This window comes from Eptatretus burgeri, chromosome 6 (assembly GCF_056783735.1).
Source record: "Eptatretus burgeri isolate ZD-2024b chromosome 6, Ebu_testis_v1, whole genome shotgun sequence".
Lineage (NCBI taxonomy): Eukaryota > Metazoa > Chordata > Myxini > Myxiniformes > Myxinidae > Eptatretus > Eptatretus burgeri.
The window spans coordinates 84,604,137-84,627,387 of record NC_140966.1 but is presented as its reverse complement, the minus strand read 5'-3'; the positions used below and the strand labels follow the sequence as shown (position 1 = coordinate 84,627,387).

The following is a 23,251-nucleotide window of genomic DNA, read 5'->3' as shown; positions in this document are numbered from 1 at the left end:
GCCCTGTTGAGCACCCCTTTGCACCAGCTTCTGGTGTCAGATGGCGGTCCATGGTCACCATTTCAGTTAATAGGTGTTAGAGGTCTATATACTCCCTCGTGGGATGAGACGTATGCCTGGTGTTGGCTTAATGATGAGGGTGGTGGGCTTGGGATCCAAGGATCCTGAGTTCAAATCCCACTCGGCTGTTGAATTAATACCAGGCGGGGTTGGCTCTGCCTGTCATCCTCCCAAGGTTGGCAAAATGAGTGCCAGCTTGCTGGTATCCTGTGTCAGAGTGGCGACCCGTCCAGGATTGTGCCCAATTGCCAGGAGACTGCTGAGGCAGCTCCAATGCTCTGCACAGAGTGTGGTCCCAATGGATGGGTGGATGGAAGGTTATTTGTGAGCCAGGTGAGGTTTTCCTAAGAATCTCACAGCATCATGTTATTTGCCAGGGACAAGCTCAGTGGTGTCCTGAATCTTGAATTTCAAACCAAATCCTTAACATTTCTGCCTTTAATTTGTTTTGACGCTTCACCTATGATATGCCTGTCCTCTGTCACCACCACTCCCACCAACACCTTTCCTGAAACAACTTTAATGTTGACATTTGTTATGAAAATCTGGATACAATCCAGAGGACCTCCAAATTTATTTTGTATCTTTTGACTCTCAATTTCATGCACATGCTGTGTTTCATTGCACAGTTGTGACTGATGATGAAACGATGGCTGTGATTATTTCCAGGTGTATAACAGCAGCGGTATTTGTTCAGCTGGAGAAATGGAGAAGCATGGAGTCGAGGGGGAAGCAGAACAACTGCATGATTGGCGTGACCAAAATGAAAGGCCAGCTAAACGAGCCCGGTTGTTCCTCACTTCTATCAATTCCCATCAGCATTCCTACTTTAACCATCTCTCTTGCCATCACTCATGCAGATGCATCAACTCCTTTTGCCTCCAATTTTTCCATTTTTACGACTGTAGCATCATTTTTCCTTTGGCTTTATAATATGTGAACAAATATATTTATATACTGTGTGTATATATATATATATATATATATATATATATATATATATATATATATATATATATATATATATATATATATATCGGGATCGGAATCACACCAACGGCAGAGTTTAAGGACAAAATAGAGGGAGACTTGGACAAATATGGGAAGGTATGAACGATAGGAAAGGATGCATGGGGTGGATAGGATAGATATTGAAGGAGGCACTTAGGAAGGAAAAACTAGAAATTTGGAAGGAGGAGGGCTTGAGGTGGGGAAATGGGGTGGGGAAGGGGGGGTGAGGGGTTAATGGGGATAAAAATGATCATGGTTTTGGATTGAGGATGATCTTTGATGGTGGTGAATAACTGGGCTTCCACTTGCATAAAGCACAGCTTTAGGGTCATTCCATGTCAAATCATCAAAGAATCTGCCGTCATCTCTCAGATTTTTGTAAAACTTTGGGAACCAATTGGGACCCATGAAAAACGGCAAGAACTCAAATATTTTTGCTAACAGCCTCTTAATTAGTGAGATACAGACTAACGAACTTTGGAGTAATTAGCACGACGTAGCGAATTCAAATGGCCATATCTCTAAAAGTATAACACCTAGAGAGCTGGTATTGGTGTCATTTTAAAGGTATTTTCATGCTCTATGAATTTGTCTGGGCAACATTTTCCTACCTCCAACCACAAAAAAGTTATCACAAAATATAAACTTCAATCGTGAATCCCCAAAAAATGTATCCTTCAAATTTCCTCAAATTCATCCCAGAGGTACCTGATGATGTCAAGAAGCTTCCACATAAATTTTGTGATGGGCACTCCAATAGTTTCTGAGATATGAGCAATAATGTACATGTACGTATGGTATATAGGTTCGAAAATCAGCATTTGTAATGTATTATACAATCAATAAGTGAGTTCAAGTACACAGTGTTCACTAACCTGACTTCGGCTTTCAATTTCCTCTTCAATGCAGCAACAGCATCACTTGTTTCTTCCCCTCAGGCCCAGTTGAAAATGAAAGTATATGATACTTCAATGCAATTGATGGTCGTTCCCTGTGTTCCCTATCATGGCTAGGTTAGAATGATTGTATAATACATTACAAATGCTGATTTTCGAACCTATATACCATACGTACATGTACATTATTGCTCATATCTCAGAAACTATTGGAGTGCCCATCACAAAATTTATGTGGAAGCTTCTTGACATCATAAGGTACCTCTGGGATGAATTTGAGGAAATTTGAAGGATACATTTTTTTGGGGGGATTCACGATTGAAGTTTATATTTTGTGATAACTTTTTTGTGGTTGGAGGTAGGAAAATGTTGCCCAGACAAATTCATTGGGCATGAAAATACCTTTAAAATTACACCAAATCCAGCTCTCTAGGTGTTATACTTTTAGAGATATGGCCATTTGAATTTGCTACGTCGTGCTAATTAGTCCAAAGTTCGTTAGTCTGTATCTCACTAATTAAGAGGCTGTTAGCAAAAATATTTGAGTTCTTGCCGTTTTTCATGGGTCCCAATTGGTTCCCAAAGTTTTACAAAAATCTGAGAGATGACGGCAGATTCTTTGATGATTTGACATGGAATGACCCTTTACTAGCTTGAAGTTGATAAGCGAGAATGACGGCAGCTTTGTCAAAACCACTGCCATTGATGAAGCTGATTGAATGTCTGGGAAGGGCACGGCTGGCTTTCGTTCCTGGCGACTGGTCGCGTGCTTGTAATTTGGATCGTGTCAGGGTCAATAATTTAGCGCAACCACAATTTAGCACAACTTTATTAAACCACAACCGTCAAAACTTCTGGAAACCCCTGCCGGAAAAGCCCATCCTGGAAGTCCTCCGATAAACCAAAGCTCAAGAATATTCACATATTATATAACCAAGTGCAAAATGATGCTGCTACACCATCCTCTTCCTTATTCTGTTGCTTACAGAGTTTGTAAATCAAGCGAATGTTTTGATCTGCAGTCAACATAGTGTGTGGAGCACTTACCAGACTATATTTTTTTTACCACAAATGTCAAATCAAATAATTTATTGAATCTCCTAACAATAGTTCCTTAATGACCAGACAATAAATGACTGAAGAAAGGACGAGAGTCTGTCTGCGATGGCAGAAAAAAATAAGTGCAGCACATCAAGTTTTCTCAACCCAATGTTGACAAAGGTATCCCAAGAGGCATTAGGTCTTGCTTTGAAGTGGGGCTTACACCAGAAACGTTGCTTCACCTTTCTTATCTTGGCGGTTAATAGACCTGTGAACATTTGGTTTGAGAAAATTCCTGTCTATATCGAGTGACTGGACTGATAAATGAACTGTCAAGGCATTTTGAGTGACTGCCTGACCACAATATAATGCAACTCCACAGATTCTCTACCCACCTATCCAGTCAATGTCATCCCTCCTCTCTGCTGGACATGACTATCGGCTTTGTGGCTTCACACTTGCAACTGCTGGACTCTCTACGTGGCTTCCCAGAGCAGTTGGGAAGCCGCATATTCTCTACCGCCGTGTCGGGTGGCTTTCTGGATCCACGAGACCCAGCGTCTCCTTGTGTTCTGCGAGTATTTGGAGAAGCCTATGGCGATGCTGTGTTTTCAGCCGCTTGCTTCAGGAACAGGTGAAGCCTAGATTCACTGAAGAGGTTTTTTACAAGGATAGCTATGTTGCGCCTCTTGTTGAATATGCATGCGAGTGGATTTTTGTACCATGTGAGAACTCCCCCAAATGCTCAGCCATCTTATAATGATGGGAATGATGAGCATAAAGGGAACTTCAGTCCTTGTTTTTTTAAAATTTTGTGCTGAAGACATGAAAAACATCCAAAGTTGATGACATGTTAAAAACATTTGGGCTTTATTTGTGTTTTTCATTGTGAAGGTGAGCATTGGTAATCACTGCTCACCTCCACCCATTTGTTCCTCTCTTTTTCCCACATCTGGAAGCAACTTCCACATCCTCTTCAATCTCATTCTTCCCTCCAGGTTTTCAAGACGGCTGTTCCCCACCATCTCAGATCATCCCAAATCCAAAACCATGATCTTTTCTACCCTCATTAACATTCTCCTCATTAACCCCACCCTAATCCCTCCTCCTTCCAAATTTCCAGTTTTCCCTCCTGAGAGCTTCCTTCTGTTGTCCATCCCATGCATCCTCTCCTGCCCCCCCCCAAATTATTCCCCACACCCATTGTTTGTCCACCTTCCTCTGTCTTGGCATTTGGCTCTGCTGTTGGTGTTTCCCCCCTATCTCCGCTGTTCTTTTTGTCCTGTTACGTCCTGATCCGTTCAGTCTATTGGAACTAGCTCTTCCATGAGCCTCGACTATGTATACAAAAAAATTGTATGAATGTGGGTGCAATGTATTCCTTATTGGTGAATGTAGCAGTCATGACTTGTGCCAGAGAGTTTCTGACTTGGATTGTTTGGAGGCCCTGGCAGGATAGCCTTGCCCTAGAAGAAGCACGCACGCACGCACGCACGCACGCACGCACGCACGCACGCACGCACGCACGCACGCACGCACGCACGCACACACACACACACACGTTTGAAATGTCTAGCCTGGGTTCGAATCTTGACCCACCTACAAACTGTCATCCTGGTATTTTGGAGGCAAGGCGATACATCAATGTGTATGCCATCCCTCGTATTTGCCGTTAAACTGGGTGTCCCGTGTGCTCGCCTTACTCGGACGTTGAAGATCTTTTTCTTTCCAGAAGAGTAGGTCGAGCCATCCCCGGCACCCTGAACAAATTCCAAATTCGTGCATCCTCAGTAGATTATACTGCATCAGAGTAGCGACCTGCCTTGGATTTTTGACGCCAATCAATAAACTGCTTTGGCAGAACTTGTGCTCTGTTAAGAAGAGTTTGTTACCCGTTTGAGTTTTTGTTTGTTGAGAAGGGATTGAGTTTAATTCCTTTAATTGGTGGTTTCCAATATAATGAAGGTTTGCATTTGATTTTTGTTTGGATCCGAATCTTGCATACCTGTGCCCTCAGGCCTGCATTTCTTCGTTGTGCCCTTCCTCTAATTTCTGAGTTCGAATGGCTCCGGAAACTTGACGTCTCTCATTGCCGGCTGTCTGATAGACATCCCGCCCTGCCTTGCATTGGACAGCGCCTTTTCAGGTTTTTTTCCCTTAAAAAAAAAAAAAAACCTTTCTTCATTTTACGTTTGATTGTGGGTGCGTGCAATGTAAAGTGCCAACATTACATTGCAGGTGTATGGTGCTTTACTGAAACTGTTAATAATGCAGACTGCAGGTGTTGTCATTGGCCAGTAATGAGCTGACTGATGCTGGAATGCGGATTCTGACTGGGGCAACAAGAGTTGGATTGAGAGGTTTGGCTTCACTCCATACACTTAACCTTGCTGGTATGTTTTACATTTCCTTTTTGAAACAATATTTAACCTGACATTTTCTCATTCTTTTCTGTCTCACGCCTCATCGACACCCTGCTTTGCCCTCCCTGACGTTTTGATTCCGACGAGCAGAACATCGACCCATTGTGTAGCTCATTGGGTCGGTCTCACGTAGTTCATGTGGTCTAAATGCTCGGGAAATATTCGCTCCGTTTGTTCTCTTTGTTGCGTAACATGCTTGATAACAGTACATGTACTCCTTTTTATGTCAGATTTACATTGATTTTTGGCCTTGCACTTTGTGTGGTATTTAAAAGCCAATGCCACATAACTCTTTTGTATAACTTTCCTACTTCTTAGGAAATACAGACATTTCCATTAACGGCGTTGCTCTCTTGGCCTGTTTCCAGCACCTTAAAGCATTGGATTTGAGTGGTACTGCAGCAGAGGCAAGTTGTCGTCATGCCATCATTACACCTGTGCACATGAAGCGAAAAGAAGGGTTAAGCAATTGTTTCATTTTGTCTGTCTCTCTGTCTGTCTGTCTGTGTCTACAAACGTCAGTTTATGATTGAGGAACAACTTATTTGAATCGAATTTTTTATATTTTGAACACGAATCGGAACATGAATAGGAAGACAAGTCTTTAGTTTTACAGTACTTTGTCTCTGAATTCATCCCGATCGTATATGCACAAAGAGGAGTGAGATAATTATTTCACTCTGTTTGCCTGGCAGTCTAAGAGAATTGAAAATCATTCCAAACAGGAAACTTACTCTTTTTAAGAATGTCATAATGGACATAAACAATAGATATGAATAATTAACGTAACTTGTTAAATAAGGTGGCATAAAAGACACTGCGTCAACAGCGGTAAACTTCCGAATTTTATTTTTCTGCAACTTTTAAAATCTTTTCTTTCAATCGAATATATACATACATATATGCAATACTTGAACACTGTAGAACCCTAAAAAGCATTTTTGGTACTTTCAAAACCCTTCCTTTTTTTTGCAGTACTTGGGCAAAATATGATGGCATTTAACGTCGTCACGACCAATCAAATTTGCGGTTCTCAGACCCCACCCATGCTCCCATGTTCTGTTTATCTCAACACTGTGTGGGGTAAGGTGTTCTGTGGACTCGCTAGTTGCTTAAAATAATGAAGCAGTGCTGCCATTGTGCTGCTGTGTTGTGCGGGGATGCTCTCCCAACGTTTTACCTCCATCACCAAAGGTGGACGGAAGTTACGTTTTCACCCCATCTGTCTGTTTTCCTTTCTTTCTTTCTGTCTCTCTCTGTCTGTCTGTCTACGCAATACGAAACTTGGTGCGCAGGTTGGGTGTTTGACAAGGACGAATTGATTTGATTTTGGTGAAGATCGAAATCCGGATCCAAATGGGAGAATTTTTTTAATTTTCTAAAGCGATTCTTCACCATTGAGAGATGGGGGCCAAAAACGATATATAGCATGATATTTCACAAAGTTGTGGATGTGTTTGTTAGGTGACAAGAACAAGCCGATTCGATTTTGGTTAAGGTCCGGATTCGGATCCAACTCATCAGCGGGGTATAAAATGTAAACTGTTCAGCCTGGTGGAGGTATGCGCTCCACCGAGTGCCGTTCTAATCTTTTCATGTCATCTGTTTACGCTTCTGTATTTTCCAGTTATGATTCGTGTTATCCATTTTTCCTTTTAGTTGGTGCGATTTTTATTTTTAACTCTTGTTTGGAAGGAGGGAAGACAAGGAGGGATGAATAGATATAAGTCTTGCCTTAATCATTTGGCTCGCCCTTGTTAGTACTATATGGGAGATTGATGTGGAAAATAGCAAATGATCAAGAAAATGAATGAAACCTTTTATTCCTTGACTTGGTTGAGCCACCCTTTTTGGCATGAAGATCCCTTAGCTTGCTTCAAATGGAATTGACGCGATTTGCATCACTGTGGTCCCGCTTCCCTCGTATGCACATGGCAATTTCCTTTAATCCCATCACACTCGCATCACACTCGCACTTGACAGGTTGCTATCAGTAGTGGCTCCACGTGCCCCCACAGAAGCTTTATCGGATTAATATCTGGGCTTTGCGGAACTCAGGGAAGAACTTATTGCCTTGTTTCCTCCTTGTCAGTGGTAAGTAATATAGTTACTGCCTTCCTCAACAATATGAGCATGAAATCTCGGGTGGTGGTGCAAAGTTCAGACATGTATGAGAGGTGTCTTTATAATGCTAGTGTACTTAGTGGAATTGAGGCCTTCTTCACCAAACACTATAACTATATTTCCTCCATGCTAACACACTGCCCACAACTTAACACTCTAACCTCCATACATGACCGTGGACTTGAAAACATTGGAGTAGAAGGGTCTTCATTGGAACCTCTCCAGACCCATGTGTTATTCTCGATGTAAATTGCTCAAACCTGGACTTGTACACATTACCAACGCTGAAGGGTTTATTATTTAGTATGAAGCCTGTGGCTGCTGGTTGCATCATTGCTGGGAGTGTGGCTGTGCCACTGATGCAGTGCCCCCTGTTTTCAATAAGCTGGTACTCGTTTTGCCGACTTCAGAAGGATGATAGGCTGAGTCAACCCACCGGATGATTGAACGAAAATCTTAAAATTATTTCTCTTGAACCGCTTCATCAATAGGGGTGAAACTTCACATTTATGATTGAGTAGTCATGGGGAATAGATGTTTTAAATTTCAACCTGATCGGCACATGATTTAATAGATCTGGCAACAGAATGATTTAATATAATGTTTTGAATCTGTGTTCAGGGATTTAAATCAAACTTGGTACAAGTATGTATAATGATGTAATAATGTGGGCGGAGGCATATCTGGCAACGCCGCGACGTCGAAGAGTGCCCTTCCAGTTACTTTTTAATTTTTTTTTGCCTACTCTGTTACTTGGGTGGTCTCAACAACAAAGCCTTGACTGTGATTGCTGATGTGGCAAACAAGGATGTACTAGGATGTCACCATCGAAGACCTTTCACTTCCAGGTCGCTTTTCTGCACCAGTGACCCCTCTTTGGTGACGTATGCGATAATATTGGTCAGAGATCTACAAAAAAATCCTAAATATCTACCAACCTATCTTTGACTGGCCGCATTCAGAACAGCCTATAAACACAGCCTTCAGAAAATTAAGGAGAATTAGCGGCATCTGGGTATTCTTGGTGTGGTGAGAGTACAAACTGATTATTGGCACGCGGAAACATCGTATGGCCATGAAATATGCCGATTCCGGTCAGAGCCATTCATTGATGGCGGTTACTGAATTATCAAGATAGGACCCTGTAACGAAATGGCATTCGAAAGGCCGTTATTGATGATTCTGCAGCGAAAATGTCATTTGAGTTGCACCATTATATCCTTGAGAGCACAAATAGAAGAGGCTACCGGTACTAGTTTATTCATGACCTCCATTGCTTTGCCTTTTCTTGTTGTTAAAATTCCTATTCGTGCAGGATACTGAACATTCATATTGCAAACACATTGAGGTTTAGCAAGTTTATTGTACTACTATATTCTTACAACTACAATTGCATTTGCTCATTGAGCTTTGTCCCTTGGTCACCCATTGCCTCTCACTCTAATGCCTTTATTCTCATCTCTTACATGAGCCTCGACATGTATGGCACTCGTAGTATTGATGATGAAAGTGAAAATGCAAAAAAGCAGGCAGTATCTGAAATTGGTAGAGTAGGAAATGGACTTGGTTTTCAGCTTCTCAGTGGGAACGTTTATTGAGATTTTTTTTTTTTGTATACCTTGGTCAAGGCTCGTATGAGAGCTAACACACAACTCACAGCAAGGAGGCATGAGACAAGAGGGGCGGGAGTGGAAGGGACAAAACAGTGGGGAACAGACACATTAGGTGAACTGTGGAAGGGAGAGGGATGGGGATGGGACGGGGAACATGGCGAAGAGAAGATGGACATTTCAGGGACTTTCAGGAAGGAAAGCAGGAGAAATGAAGGAAGTGGGCTTGGCTGGATTATCGGGGGTAGAAAAGATCGAGGATTTGGATGGGGGAAGATAAGAGGTGGTGGTGAACAGCTGTTTTGAAAGCCTGGAGGGAAGAATGGGAAAGAATAGAGTGAGGAAGTTTATTCCAAAGGCGGGAAAAAAGAGGAATGAAAGAGTGAAGATGAGCAGTGATTCGTGATTTTGGTAGTTTTACCAGAAGGGGGTTGTTGGCGGACCTTGAGCGCCCTGTGGAAATGTGGTGGGGACAAATCGCAGAGAGAGCAGGGGGGCAAGGCTGGAGAGGAGTCGGTAGAAGACAGAAAGACCACCGACCAACCTGCGGTGATTGAGTGAGAGGCCCAAAGACTCAGCTTCATTGCGGGAGATGCCGATGATCTTAAATGCCCTGGTTTCGACAGCGTGAAGCCGAGAAAGGTGGGAGGCAGGAGCACCAGCCCAGAGGGGAGAGCAGTACTCCATCAGGCTATGGACAAAAGCTTTGTAAGTGGTCAGGAGCTCAAGAGGGCCGAGGAAGGACTTTGCACGACGGAGGATTCCCAGTCGGCGACTGGCTTTTGAGGCGAGGTTGGAAATGTGACTTTCCCAGGAAAGGTCATGGCAGATAGTGAGACCTAGAAGCTTGAAAGAAAAGACTTCTTCCAGAGGATTGTTGAGAAAGTGGATGGGGGGGTTTTGTAAACGGTCCTTTCGAAGAGACATCGTGAGAGTGTGAGATTTGTCTGGATTGAAAGACATGTTCCACGTGTTGGACCAGTTTGTGATTTTATCCAGATCTGCAGTGAGCGAAGAAGCTGCTGCTTGCTGGTCTGAAGGATGACAGATGGTACGGCAGAGGGTGGAGTCGTCGGCAAAGAGAAATAGAGGATTTTCCAGAGGGTCCGAGAAATCATTGATGAAAACCAGAAAAAGAACAGGGCCCAGAACGCTACCTTGAGGAACTCCAGCCTGCACAGGAAGAGGGGATGAAAGAACTCCATTTAGGGCCACACGTTGACTGCGACAGGCGAGGAAGTCTGCGAGCCATGAGTGGAGATGGCCTTGAATACCATGGGAAGAGAGTTTGGTGAGTAGGGCAGGGTGCCAAACCGTGTCAAAAGCATGTGATATGTCCAGGGATACGGCTCGGATTTCCTGTCTGGCATTGAGGACCTCCATCCATTGATGGGAGAGCAGAAGCAGCATATCCAGGGAAGAGTGACCTGGTCTGAAACCAAATTGATGATTGGAAATCAAGCCATTGGAGAAGAGGAAGGATTTCATATCTGAAGCGACAGCGTGAAGCCGATGAAGATGAATGTTGGCTAAACAGAATTAGGACTTTTATCTGAGCCTCATACAAGCTCCAAAGATACAAAACTTTTGGCCTTTTATTTAATGTACGATTTCACAATATTGAGGCATGTGGAGGTCAACATTGATGGTTCTGGCTTCACGTCTGTCACAATTCCTGGAAGTCCCATCTGGATTTTCCTTTTGTTATTCATTTCCTGATTCTCGAGCGCTAGATTTGAATAGTCCTTCGCAATCGGCACTTTGTGTCGGTGACCACAAAGTTTATCTTTTTCTTGAAACCAGTCTCGGTGGAATTGTGGTTGAGCGTCCGCTCTTGAGTCTGGGACGTTAGTGGTTCAAAGCCTGGACGAGTCATTCCAAAGACTTTCAAAATGGTATGTGCTACTTCCTCGCTTGAGGCTCAGTATTTAAAGGGTAGAACATGGAGGAAAAAAAAATGATAGGAGAGGTGAGAGCAACACAATGATGGAAACAACACTTGGCAGAGTGCATATCTCTGCCAGACTGAACAGCTTACATTTTATATCCCACTGATAGGTCAAATCTGGATCCGGACCTGAATCAAAATCTAATCGGCTTGTTCTTGTCACCTGTCCAACTCATCCACCAAGTTTCGTCCAAATCCATCCATACCTTTTTGAGATATCGTGCTTTAAATCGCTTTTAGCCCTATCTCTCAATGGTGAAGAGTCACTCAAAAATTCTCGGATCCGGATCTGGATTTTCAACAAAATTGAATCAATTCGTCTTTGTCGCACACCCAACCTGTGCAGTAAATTTTGTCCGAATCCATACATTGCTTTTTGAGATATACTGCTCAGACAATCAGTCAGACAAACAGCTGAAAACATAACCTCCATGCACCTTCAGTGGCAGAGGTAATGAACGAACAGGAAAAGAGGAGAAGGAGAGAGGGGGGAAGGAAATGCTGAAATGAAAGTACAATTGTTGAGTTAGGAAAGGTTAATATGGGTAATAACGATCATGGGTATGAATTGGAGATGCCAATAGATGGCAGTGCACCGCTTGCTTGTAGTGTTAGAGGGAAGATTGGGACAGAACAGCCTCTGGAAGGTGGATGCATAGTTTGGCGAAGTGAGAGATAAACGAGTTGAGGTGTGCAGCCTGCCTGGATTTTGGAAGTTGAACCTGGAAGGGGTTACTTGAAGTTTAGAACATGTACATCTTGGAGTGGATAGGGAGGGTTCGAGGACTGATCGTGCAGAAGGAGCTGAGACCAAGTATGAAAAAATAAAAATGCAAAAAACAAGAAGTAATTTATGTGAATTTTATGATGTGCTAAATGCATCTTCAATTTTATATTTTGCTACAAACTGAGTGTCAATTTTCTGGTTTAATTGTTTTTCAGTGTAAGAATTTATGTGCCGTGTGCAGGGTGAAAACCGACAGAGCGCTTGCTCCAAGTTATCGTTGACCCCGACTCAGAAAGCCCTCCCTTGTTTCTCCCACCAGTGTTGCCGATCTGTCGGCTGGGCTGCCGCTGTGAGTAGCAGATTAGCAGGCTTGGCTGAACTTGTGGCAAAGTAGAGAAGGAAGGAAGGAAGGGAGAAAAGGGAAAGGGGAATGAGGGGCATCGGGGAACAATTAAGAAAGACATATTTAAAGGGATGCCTGGAGTGTTTCATTGCCAGCTGTCTTCAAGGGAGTTGCAAAATCGAACAATAAGTTACAATGTTCATGCACCATGTACTCGTTTTAATGTTACCTTTTGTTGTACTATCTGCAGTTGCTGGATAACTGGACCACTGTGGAAGAGGCAGAGAGGCTGAGGCCCAAACTTGCAAGCACTTGTGCTGCACGTTTCTGTGAGTCTTCAGATGAGCGCATATCTAGATTTATGGAACTAAGGACTTGTGGTAGCATATTCCCGCAATCCTTTTTTTTCTTAATGAGGATACCATGTACTTTCATAAGAACCAGCACATTACCCATAGGGTGTTGTAACCCCTCCCCTGAGTGACTGACACACACACACACACACACACACACACACACACACACACACACACACACACACACACACACACACACACACACACACACACACACACACACACACTTTTACTGTGAGTAAACTCACACATGCAATTCTGAAAACTCAACAAAAAAGCTTCAGCCTCCCCCACAACTCTTTCCTACTCCCCCCCAAACCTCCCAAATCCAAGTACTCACCTTTCCCATCCCAACCTGAAGGCACAGATCCCCTCGCCACATTCAGGCCTACAAACCCCCCCACACCCCCTCTCCCACTGAAAGCCTCACCCCCCCCAACCGAAAGAATCACTCCCTCACTTCGCTTACCCCCCCCCTTCCAAAATTGTCCCATCCCATCTTTACTTTCACCCTCCCTCTTCCTGTTCATAAAAGCAAACCGGCATTCCGACGTCGAAACAACGGAATATGTAATGCTCTCTGCTCCCCTATCATGGTCGCACCAACTTCACAGAAACCCGTCATAATATCAAGAGAAAATAGTCAGAAATAATCGTGAACCTGCATAACCTCTGCAGTAAAAGTTCTACTTGAGAGAAAGGATCCTGTCGGGGGTATAAGGGTGATTATATAGGGTTCTGAAGGGTCCTAAAGGGTCCGGCCGTGGTATAGAAATTGTGGGTGGAATCAGGAAAACTGTCCAACCAATGGGTGCAACTCGCATGCACGGACACACGCACGGCTATTTTGTAGTAATAGACGAGGAGAGCATTAGTGGATGATGTGAATGGAATGTCAACCTTAGGTCTCCAGCATCATGAGCGTTGTGCTCAGGTAGAAATGCGAAACTTGGCCATTCCCTTTAATGCGGCAGGAACAAACACGAACACTCCGAACAGCCTTGTCGGAAAGTGAGATTCCTTGTGGACGAATGTTGGTGATGGGTTCACATCCTTAGCTCGATCCGATGAATTGCACCAATCATCGAATGTTGTTCCTGAGTTTTGGTTTTGTTTTTTTTCATTGCCCTTTTTTTTTTTTTCCCCCTTTGGGATAACGTATCAACTTCGCCAGGATCTGGAGTTAAGATTCCAATGAAGTCGATATGCACTTGCTCGATGCGATTTGCACCTTGTTATCAAAAGAAACAGGCTAGATGAGGGTGATCACTCACATATTCTTCACGCAGGACATCATGGGATCTTTCACGTCCACAGTTTTCTTTAATCACCCACCTCTTTCGCCATTAGTTGTTTATGGGGTTTTTTTCCCCATACTTTTGGTATCCATCCTCATGTTTTATCCTTCTAAAATGGGTTGCGGACCGACTGCTATTTTTGTTTTGAAACTACACTCCAGCATTCGATCCCTACACATTTACATCGATGACGCCTACCTTTATAATGTGTGTTTGCTTGTGATTTAGTTCCTTGATTCCATACTTTTCTTTCCACTTCTCCTTTGTGTTTGTCCATTTATCTGTGTGTATCATTAATTGGGGGATGTTAAAGACCCCACAGTGTCCTTCGTGAAGAGTAGGCGAGCTATCACTGGCACACTGAGCAAATTACAAATTACTGCCCTAACTGCTGCTGGAAAGGCAATGGCAAACCACCCAGTATAACCATCGACCATGTGCATTCAAAAGCAGACGAGTCCGAAATGTCTGAAAAGAAACCCTCTTTCCAATCGCTCTTGGTTTTGTATCTCTCTGTTCGGTAACTGCTCTTGAGCCATTAACATTGTCATTTCTGTTCCGTAGCCATTATCGTGTCGTGGTGCTCTGCCTTTTGCCAATGTACTGTGGTTCTCCCATCTGTCTGGCTTTGGCATCTCGTTCTGACTTTGCCAGAAAAGCTCATTAGAGATTCAAGAACAAGACAGAGGGGTTAAAAGTTTTTGCACACGAAAGTTCGAGAGGTGAAGTTGATTAGATTGTTATTATACTTCTGTAATGCTTGTTAATGTAACAAAATAATTGTGGACCACTTTTACTTGGACAGCTTTTCTGATTGTCCTCACATGCATACCATTTGGTATCGATAGCTTTATTGATAAATATGTAGTTGCATTATCCCAAAATATAAACAGCAGGTTTCTTCTAAACTGTTCTTTAGTCATGTTGTCTTTCTTCTTCTTTTTTTTCGTTTGCATGCAGCACAATTCTGAGGAGTAGCATAATTGCCGAGGGCACGGCTGTGCCGCTGATGCAATGCCCTCTGCTCATTAGGGCAGGAATTTGGAATTTGGCCATGCTGCCGGCGATAGCTTGCCTAGGCCTCGAGAAGTACACCATGGGAACTTTAACATCAACGAACTAATGCTGGCAGACAGGACGCACAGTTTAACGTCCATCTGAGGGATGGCACAAACATTGATAGATCGCCCTGCCTGTGAAACACCGGGATGACAGTGTATAACCTTGGTCGGGATTCAAACCCAGGCTGGACTTCTTTGAGGCGAGTGTGCGTACCTCTCGGGGTTAGGCCATCCTGTCAGCCCTGTCCTTGACTAACTTGCATTCAATTGTCAATGTACATTATTAAAGGAATTGTGAATTAAAAAAAAAAATTAAAAAAAATATATAAATATATATATAAAAAGTGTGCACACATCACTTTTGCCATTATCTTAAGGACTTTTGAACACATTGTCACATCGTTAGTGCCTCGCACAATCTTTTCAACACGTATCCAAATGCATGATGCTGTCATATTGTAGAAAATATTTCAACTTTTGGTGCTCTACACGAGGTCATATTATGCTTTTCTCCCTTTAACCTCTCCTTCTTTTCCAGACGGAATGAAGCCTTCGAGGAGAGAGGAACCCCCTGAAGTCACAATCTTTCCTTATGCACACTACCACCGTATGGATGATTTATGCTCTTTGGTGGAGAATTGTGCCAAAGAGTTTCCTGTTTGTGAAGATTCTCTGAATCGAGGTACTTTCTCTGGAAATGGAGCTAAATTGTCCATTTTCACTCCTACGGATGAAGCGTTGTTGGAACAGTATTCTACAGATTGTTAGTCATTGGCGGTGATTGCAGGTATTCCACCTTGAGGTTTGTGCTTCCGACATGTGCTCGAGTACCGTTCCGATGTGTAGTTGCTGTATCTGCCCACAAGCGGTCAGACGACTAAAACATCTACTTTTCTTTTTCTATCCAGTTCTTTTAACCTATCTGGTCTTTTTTTACATCATATTATTGTAGCCCCTGTAATCAAACGTGTTTTGTGTACATTATCTATTTTTACAGGTGATTTATGTACAAAAGTTAATAAACCAGTGAAATTGATGGATTGTGCTCAAAGTCAACAAACCAATCCTTTCCTTGAGTCCATAGTCGGTTAAAAAACAAACAAAAAAAGAAGTAGAAAAAAAGGAAGCAGCACTGATCATGGACGATCTTGAACTCCAGTTTTTTGGTTAATGTGGTTTCTGCGGTGGTTTGCATGTTTTTGCAATACCCAACAATTCAGTTTCACAAATATTTTGTAAAACAAGAAAAAAAAAAAATGAAAAAGGTTTACAATCAGCGACTTTGCCGAATGTTTGTGATAAGCTTTCATTTGTTGGTGGGGAGGATTATGTTTAATAAGGAGGATATCATTTTATACTATCAATTGGTTAAACATTAAAACTTGGTAACTTGTGCATTGGATATAGCAGCTAATAAACCAACATGGTCATTTGCATGGAAAGTGTGGCAAGAAAGCGGTTCGGATGCGTCGGTAGAGCCACTGAACTGAAATGTATTACACAGCTTTTGGTGTAATGCCTGTTACTAAGTGATGGTAAAACCATAAAAAAACAGCCTTTTTACAGCCATTTTTCCCTGCTTAGCAGGGGTTACCTTTTTGTGGACTCCATGCAATCATGGTAACCTCCTTGTTGCAATGTTTTATGGCCGGATGCCCTTCCTGACGCCAACCCTGGTCACCTCTTACGACACCCAGGGATATGGTACACATATTCTAACCGGGGCATACACCGGGACCAGTACACTGGTACTCATTTTGTTGACTTCAGAAGGATGACAGGCTGAGTCAACCCCCTGGTGTTAATTTAGTGGAAAACGGGGCTCGAACTCAGGACCCCTAGGATCCCAAGCCAGCCACCCTAACCACGAAGCCAACACCATGCTTCATGACGGTAAAACCATGGTAGATAATATTTATCCACACTTGCACAAAGCGAAAAGCAGGGTTTAGCATTTGGTTCATTTTGTCTGTCAGTCTGTCTGTCCACAAACATCAGTTTATGATCGATGAACAACTTGATTTCAATTGAATGTTATATTTTGAACATGAATCGGAAAACGAACCTGCAGTTTATCAGTACTTTGGCTCTAAATTTGTCCCGATCGCACATACACGGAGGATCGAGACAATATTTTCACTCTGTCTACCCGTCTGGCAGTCAAGCAAAGTTGAAAATCATTCCAAACAGGAAGCTTACTGTTTTTAGCGACGTCGTAAAGGACACAAACAACATACACAAATAACTAATGTAACTTGTTAAATAAAGTGGTGTAATAGACGCTGCAACAATGGCGATAAACTTCCGTTGTTTTTTTTTTTCCGACAACCGTTAAATCTTAATTTTATTTCAATTGAATTATAAAGTTGAACACTAGAACACAAATCGCCTTTTTGACACTTTCTAAACCTTTCCGTTTAGCAGTACTTGGACAAAATATTCCAGCATTTTACATCATCTCGACCAATCAAATTTGCTGCTCGCAGACCCCGCCCCGTCATTTTTTTTTAAGAGTGTGTGGGATAAGGTATTCTATGAACTCTAATTTTTGAAGCGAATAACCGCAAATATTAGGATCGGGTGACATATCAATATACCAGTTATACCAGTATAATTTTTCATTTCGATATACCGGTATTGGAATTCTGAATATACTGGTATACTGAGAAAAACAAACAAACAAACGGTATATTACCAATAAATCATAGAGAGGTGTTTACAATCTTTAAATACCGTGCATGATTTTATAAAGCTTTGATGCACTCGGCGTCTCGGCTACCCCTGGAACAGTGAAACGTATGATGTTAAGATGTACCAGGAAGTAAGTACAGTCGGTTGTAACTTTTAATCCTCAGCATCCGAGCACCGTACAAGCAATCGTGTTTTTCTTTGTCCTTGTGGCTGTTTTTAAAGCAATTGCCAATTGGTTATTTTCTATGAATCAGGTGTGCTTTAGAAAGACTGTGCTGATTACCGACACGGTGATCCACGATAGTCAATGAATCAAATTATGAACAATCAATCATGGTTGTTCATAATGAGAGCTTAACTCGTATGAACGGGTAGAGCGATCCACGATAGTCATACAGGGACGATACTCATACCGGTATGAAGCAATACCAGGATAAACCGGTATAGCTATCCGTGAGAGTCATACCGGGGCGATATTCATACCGGGATGGAGCAATACCAGGATGAACCGGTATAGCGATCCGCGATAGTCGTACAAGGACGATACTCATACCGGTACGAAGCGAGACCGGCATGAACTGGTTCAGCGATCCACGAGAGTCATACCGGGGCGATATTCATACTAGGATTTAGTAATACCAGTATGAACTGGTACAGCGATCCGCGATAGTCGTACAAGGACGATACTCATACCGGTACGAAGCGATACCGGAATGGACTGGTTCAGCGATCCACGAGAGTCATACCAGGACGATATTCATTGTTCATGTGAAATAAAAATAATTTACTCAAATTACCAAATAATTTTTTTTTCAACTTCTGTTTGAGTCATTCTATGAATGAGAGTTTAACTCGCAACCAATTGTAATGTGGGCAATAAACATAGTATTAAGCAATGAAAATACTTCACCTTGCTTGAAAGGACCAGTCATAGGTTGGATACCATGTTAAAAGCCTATTGGGTAAGAAATGAGATGTATGGTGATATTGATTCACAATCATACAATTTCTCATTCAGCTGTTACTGTCCAAAACATTTTCAAATGAAATCTCGGTTGTTATCAGGTTCAATCGATCATGGTCGTTCATATTGCACCATTCCTACTTCAGAACAAGTTGAAGACCAGTTGCCTCTTCCTCTCATATACAGTACCTGACCACGATGTTCCCTCTGATTCAACTGGGTATAAAATTGGGTCTTTGTGCTGACTACTCAACATTTTAAATGTCGATAGCCTCAGCACTTTCTAACAAACACAGCAGTATGGCATGGTGTGGTATCATGCCGGTAGATAGTTGTATTGCCACAAAGCTGGTAGTGCATGTTGAAAAAAATTAATATCTCTATGAAGCACTTTGCTTGTCCCTCAGCTGTCTAACCTAGGTTTGAATCTCAACCAAGTTATAAACTGTCATCCCAGTGTTTCACAGGCAGAGTGGTTCATCATTGTGTGTGTCGTCCCTAAGATGGATGTTAAACTAGGTGTCCCACCTGTCAGCAGTCATTGGACGTTAAAGATCCCATGATGTCCTTTTTTTGTTTACATTGTCAAGGCTCATATGACAGCTCACACACAATGCACAGTAAGGGGGGCATGAGACAAGAGGGGTGGGAGAGAGGGAAGGACAAAACAGTGGGGAACAGAGACATTACGAGATCTGTGGAAGGGAGAGGGATGGGGCAGGGAACATGGGGTATACAAGATGGACATTACAGGGACTTTCAGGAAGGAAAGCAGGGAATTTGAAGGAGGTGGATTAATGGTGGTAGAAACGATCGAGGTTTTGGATGGGGGAACATAAGAGGTGGTGGTGAACGGCTGTTTTGAAGGCCTGGGGGGAAGAATGGGATTGAAGAGAGTGCGGAGTTTATTCCAAAGGTGGGGAAAAAGAGGAATAAAAGAGTCAAGGTGAGCAGTGTTTCATGATTTTGGTAGTTTTACCAGAAGGGGTTTGCTGGCGGACCTTGAGTGCCCTACGGAAATATGGAGGGGACATATCACAGACAGAGCAAAAGGGGGGGGGAGACCAGAGAGGAGATGGTAGAAGAGAGAAAGACCGCCGACCTGCCTGTGGTGAGAAAGAGAGGCCCAAAGACTCAGCCTCACCGTGGGATATTCCAATAATCCCAAATGCCTTGGTTTCCACAGTGTGAAGCCGAGAAAGTTGAGAGGCAGGAGCACTAGCCCATATGGAGAGCAGTACTCCATCAGGCTGCGGATGTAAGCTTTGTATGTGGTTACGAGCTCAGGTGGGCCGAGGAAGGACTTTGCACGAAGGAGGATTCCCAGTCGGCGACTGGCTGTGGAGGCCAGGTTGGAAATGTGGCTTTCCCAGGAAAGATCATGGCAGATAGTGAGACCCAAAAGCTTGAATGAAAGGACTTCTTCCTTGCTGCCTGCCAGTCTGAGGGATGACAGATGGTATGGCAGAGAGTGGAGTCATCAGCAAAGAGATAAAGAGGATTTTCCAGAGAGTCAGAGAGATCATTGATGAAAACCAGAAAAAGAACAGGACCCAGAATGCTGCGTTGAGGAACTCCAGTCTGGACAGGAAGAGGGGGTGAGAGAATTCCATTTAGGGCCACACGTTGACTGTGACAGGAGAGGAAGTCTGCGAGCCATGAGTGGAGATGGCCTTGGATACCATAGGAAGAGAGTATGGTGAGCGGGGCAGGGTTCCAGACCGTGACAAAAGCACGTGATATATCCAGGGATATGGCTCTGATTTCATGTCTGGCATTGAGAACCTCCATCCATTTTTGGGAGAGCAGAAGCAGCATATCCAGGGTAGAGTGACCTGGTCAGAAACCAAATTGATGATCAGAAGTCAAGCCATTGGAAAAGAGGAAGGATTTAATGTCTGAAGCGATTATGGATTCCATAACCTTGCTGATGATTGGGTTGAAGACTAATTGGTCTGCAGTTGCAGGGATCTGTTTTTGCACCTCTTTTTATGCAGGGCAGTAATGTTTGCTGATTTGCAAGCAGATGGCAGATGACCTTGAGCAAATGAGAGGGTGAACAGAACAGAGAGAGGGTGAGCAAGAACAGAGGAGCATGTTTTTAGGACATGTGGGCTGATGCCGTCTGGACTGGTTTGCAGAATCTGAGTCGAGGTTTGACAGAAAGCTCTCCACTTTGTCAGAATGAAAAGACACAGAGTCCAGGGACAGTTGGGTGCAACTGGGTAAGGTGGGGGGATAAATCGATGGGTTGTGGACACTATTTTGATGCAAACACCGAGTTTAGGCATTCAGCCTTTTCACGTGCGGTATCAGCAGTGCGGCCATTTGAGGTAAGAGAGGGGATGGATGGGGAACATACGCCAGAAACAGATTTGATTAGACGCCACCAGGATTTGGCGGAGGGAGAGAGGTTTGAGAGTTCAGACTTGAGATTGGAAAGATGTTGTTTTCTGGCTCTCCTGAAGGTAGATGCACACTTGTTCCGAGCTTTATGGAAGGAACTGTGATTACCCTCAGTTGGATTTTTTCCCCATGAGGCGAAAGCAAGTTATTTCAGGACAACTGCCTCGCCACAAGCTTCAGTTAACCATGAGCGGGAGGAAGGGTAGAACAACTGAAGATGAGAGGGGATAAGTGTGTGTGTGTGTGTGTGTGTGTGTGTGTGTGTGTGTCTGTGTGTGTGTGTGTGTGTGTGTGTGTGTGTGTGTGTGTGTGTGTGTGTGTGTGTGTGTGTGTGTGTGTGTGTGTGTGTGTGTGTGTGTGTGTGAGAGAGAGAGAGATAGAAAGAGATATATATATATATATATATATATATATATATATATATATATATATATATATATATATATATATATATATTCTTTGAAAGAATTCCCAGGATGAGTTGATGTGTTGGAAAAGGTAGTGATGGGAGACCAGTCTGGAAGTTTGATGGCTGCTTGAAGACCCTGCCAATCGGCCTGAGTGAAATGCCAGACTCGACGGCGGTGAGGTGGTTCTCTGATAACAGCCAGAGAGATGTCCACTTTGACAAGGACGTGGTCAGAAGAACCGATTGGAGCAGAGGAAGAACAGCAGATATTTTCAGGGAAATTTGTCAAAATCAGATCCAGAAGAGATGGAGTACAATTGGTTGAGATCTGCGTCGGGAAGTTGACAGATTGTGTCAGTCACAATGAGTCGCAGAAGTCTTTTGCTGAGGTGCCATGACAGGTGAGAGAGGTACCCACACCTAGCCAACTGGCGTGATGACAAATGATGTCACCACATATGAGGAAGAGAGAGTTTGGATGAGAAGATAGAAGTTGGTCCATGTTTTTGGATAGTGAGGTGTAAATGGAGTCAGCACTGTTTGGTGGACGTAACAGTACACATATAAACATGAGGTGGGAGTGGAGGGGAAGCATAGCCAGAGGTATTCCTGGGGGTGTGGGGGAGTGAGGGTAGTTCATGGAGAGTGAGGAATGGAGTGTTTGATGAAGAGAGCAACTCTTCCACCAGGACAAGGCTCAGGTCTGTCATCCCGGAGGAGGGAGTAACCAGGGAGAGATACTTGGAAGTCAGAGACGTCTTGAGGGAGGAAAGTTTCTGTTAGGCAGATTATGTCTGTTTTGTCAGTAGCAACCTGTTTGAAAAGGTCTGTCAGGTTTGAGCGAAGGCCACGGATATTTTAGGTCCACACAGTTAATAAAGAGGGAGGGGAGGAGGCTTTGGGTGCAGGGGAGGGGAGGGGGAGGGTCGGACAAGGGAGGAGGGGGGGGGGAGGTCAGGAGAGTTGTTGAAAGAGTGTGGGGCATTGCAGAAGAGCTAGAGGTGGGGGGTGGATGAGGAGGAGAAAAGGCTCTGTGGTGCTGGATTAAGATACAGTGGGGAGTAAGAAGAGAGGGGGGCATCTTTGATAAGGGTGAGTGAGGTGGGTGAATAGTGGGAGAAGGGTGAGTGGGGAGAGTTGAGGGAGAAAGGTGACGGGGGAGTTTTTGAGTTAGGTGAGAGGGAAGCTTGGAGGGAGAAGAGTATGATGGTTGCTTTGAGAGGGAGGGGTGAGAGGGGTGAGTTGTCACTGAAGTTGAAAAAAAAGAATGGTTGATGGAAAGCGAACATTCATGGCTAACTGGGTTGTTGTTTAATTTTTCGGTCAGAAATGCGATTAAACACATTTCTTGATGGATGCAATAAAGGCGAATTATGAGAATGGAGAGAAGAAATGTTGTAACAGTTGGACTTTTTAGACAAGGTATGAAGGAAAGGTCGAATTGAGAGCAGTCTGTTTAAATATAAAGAGTAGTGAATTATGATACAGTAATGGGAACCACACGTGTGAAAGTGGAAGATGAAGCATTATAAGAGATCGTTTTCATTATTATTATTATTATTATTTTTTTTTTTGAGAGTTTTTATCAGATTAGGTGAAGAACAAAAAATCCTGACGTGAATGGTGCACTTAGATCGGTAAACGGAGAGGGTGGAAAGAGATCACATGGTCATGGGAATAGCACGTGGTTATGGGAGGTGTATAGTCAAAAGTTAATTTATTTCTTTATTTATCTTTAATGAGGATTACGTCAGATTCTGAAAAGGAAAGATTGAAGTAAAATCGTGGAAGTGTATGGTGAATTTGTAATGGTAAATGCAGAATGAAGCTGATGGGTTGATGAAAAGTATCAGGAAGTGGGTAGAGAGATACATGCTTACAGG

General features: G+C 43.2%; 1 protein-coding gene across 1 annotated transcript in view; it reads left to right on the top strand.

The window, feature by feature from the left end:
* Positions 1–15,934, top strand: part of LRRC42 (leucine rich repeat containing 42) — a 20,475-nt gene extending 4,541 nt beyond the window's left edge. The window contains exons 2-10 of the mRNA XM_085885979.1: positions 236–393; positions 730–848; positions 3,391–3,642; positions 5,026–5,154; positions 5,283–5,401; positions 5,750–5,838; positions 12,082–12,189; positions 12,434–12,512; positions 15,437–15,934. Of these exons, the coding sequence (XP_085742105.1) occupies positions 334–393; positions 730–848; positions 3,391–3,642; positions 5,026–5,154; positions 5,283–5,401; positions 5,750–5,838; positions 12,082–12,189; positions 12,434–12,512; positions 15,437–15,666 (1,185 nt within the window). The 5' untranslated portion in view covers positions 236–333 and the 3' untranslated portion in view covers positions 15,667–15,934. The remainder of the gene's footprint in view (positions 1–235; positions 394–729; positions 849–3,390; positions 3,643–5,025; positions 5,155–5,282; positions 5,402–5,749; positions 5,839–12,081; positions 12,190–12,433; positions 12,513–15,436) is intronic.
* The last annotated feature ends 7,317 nt before the right edge of the window (positions 15,935–23,251 follow it).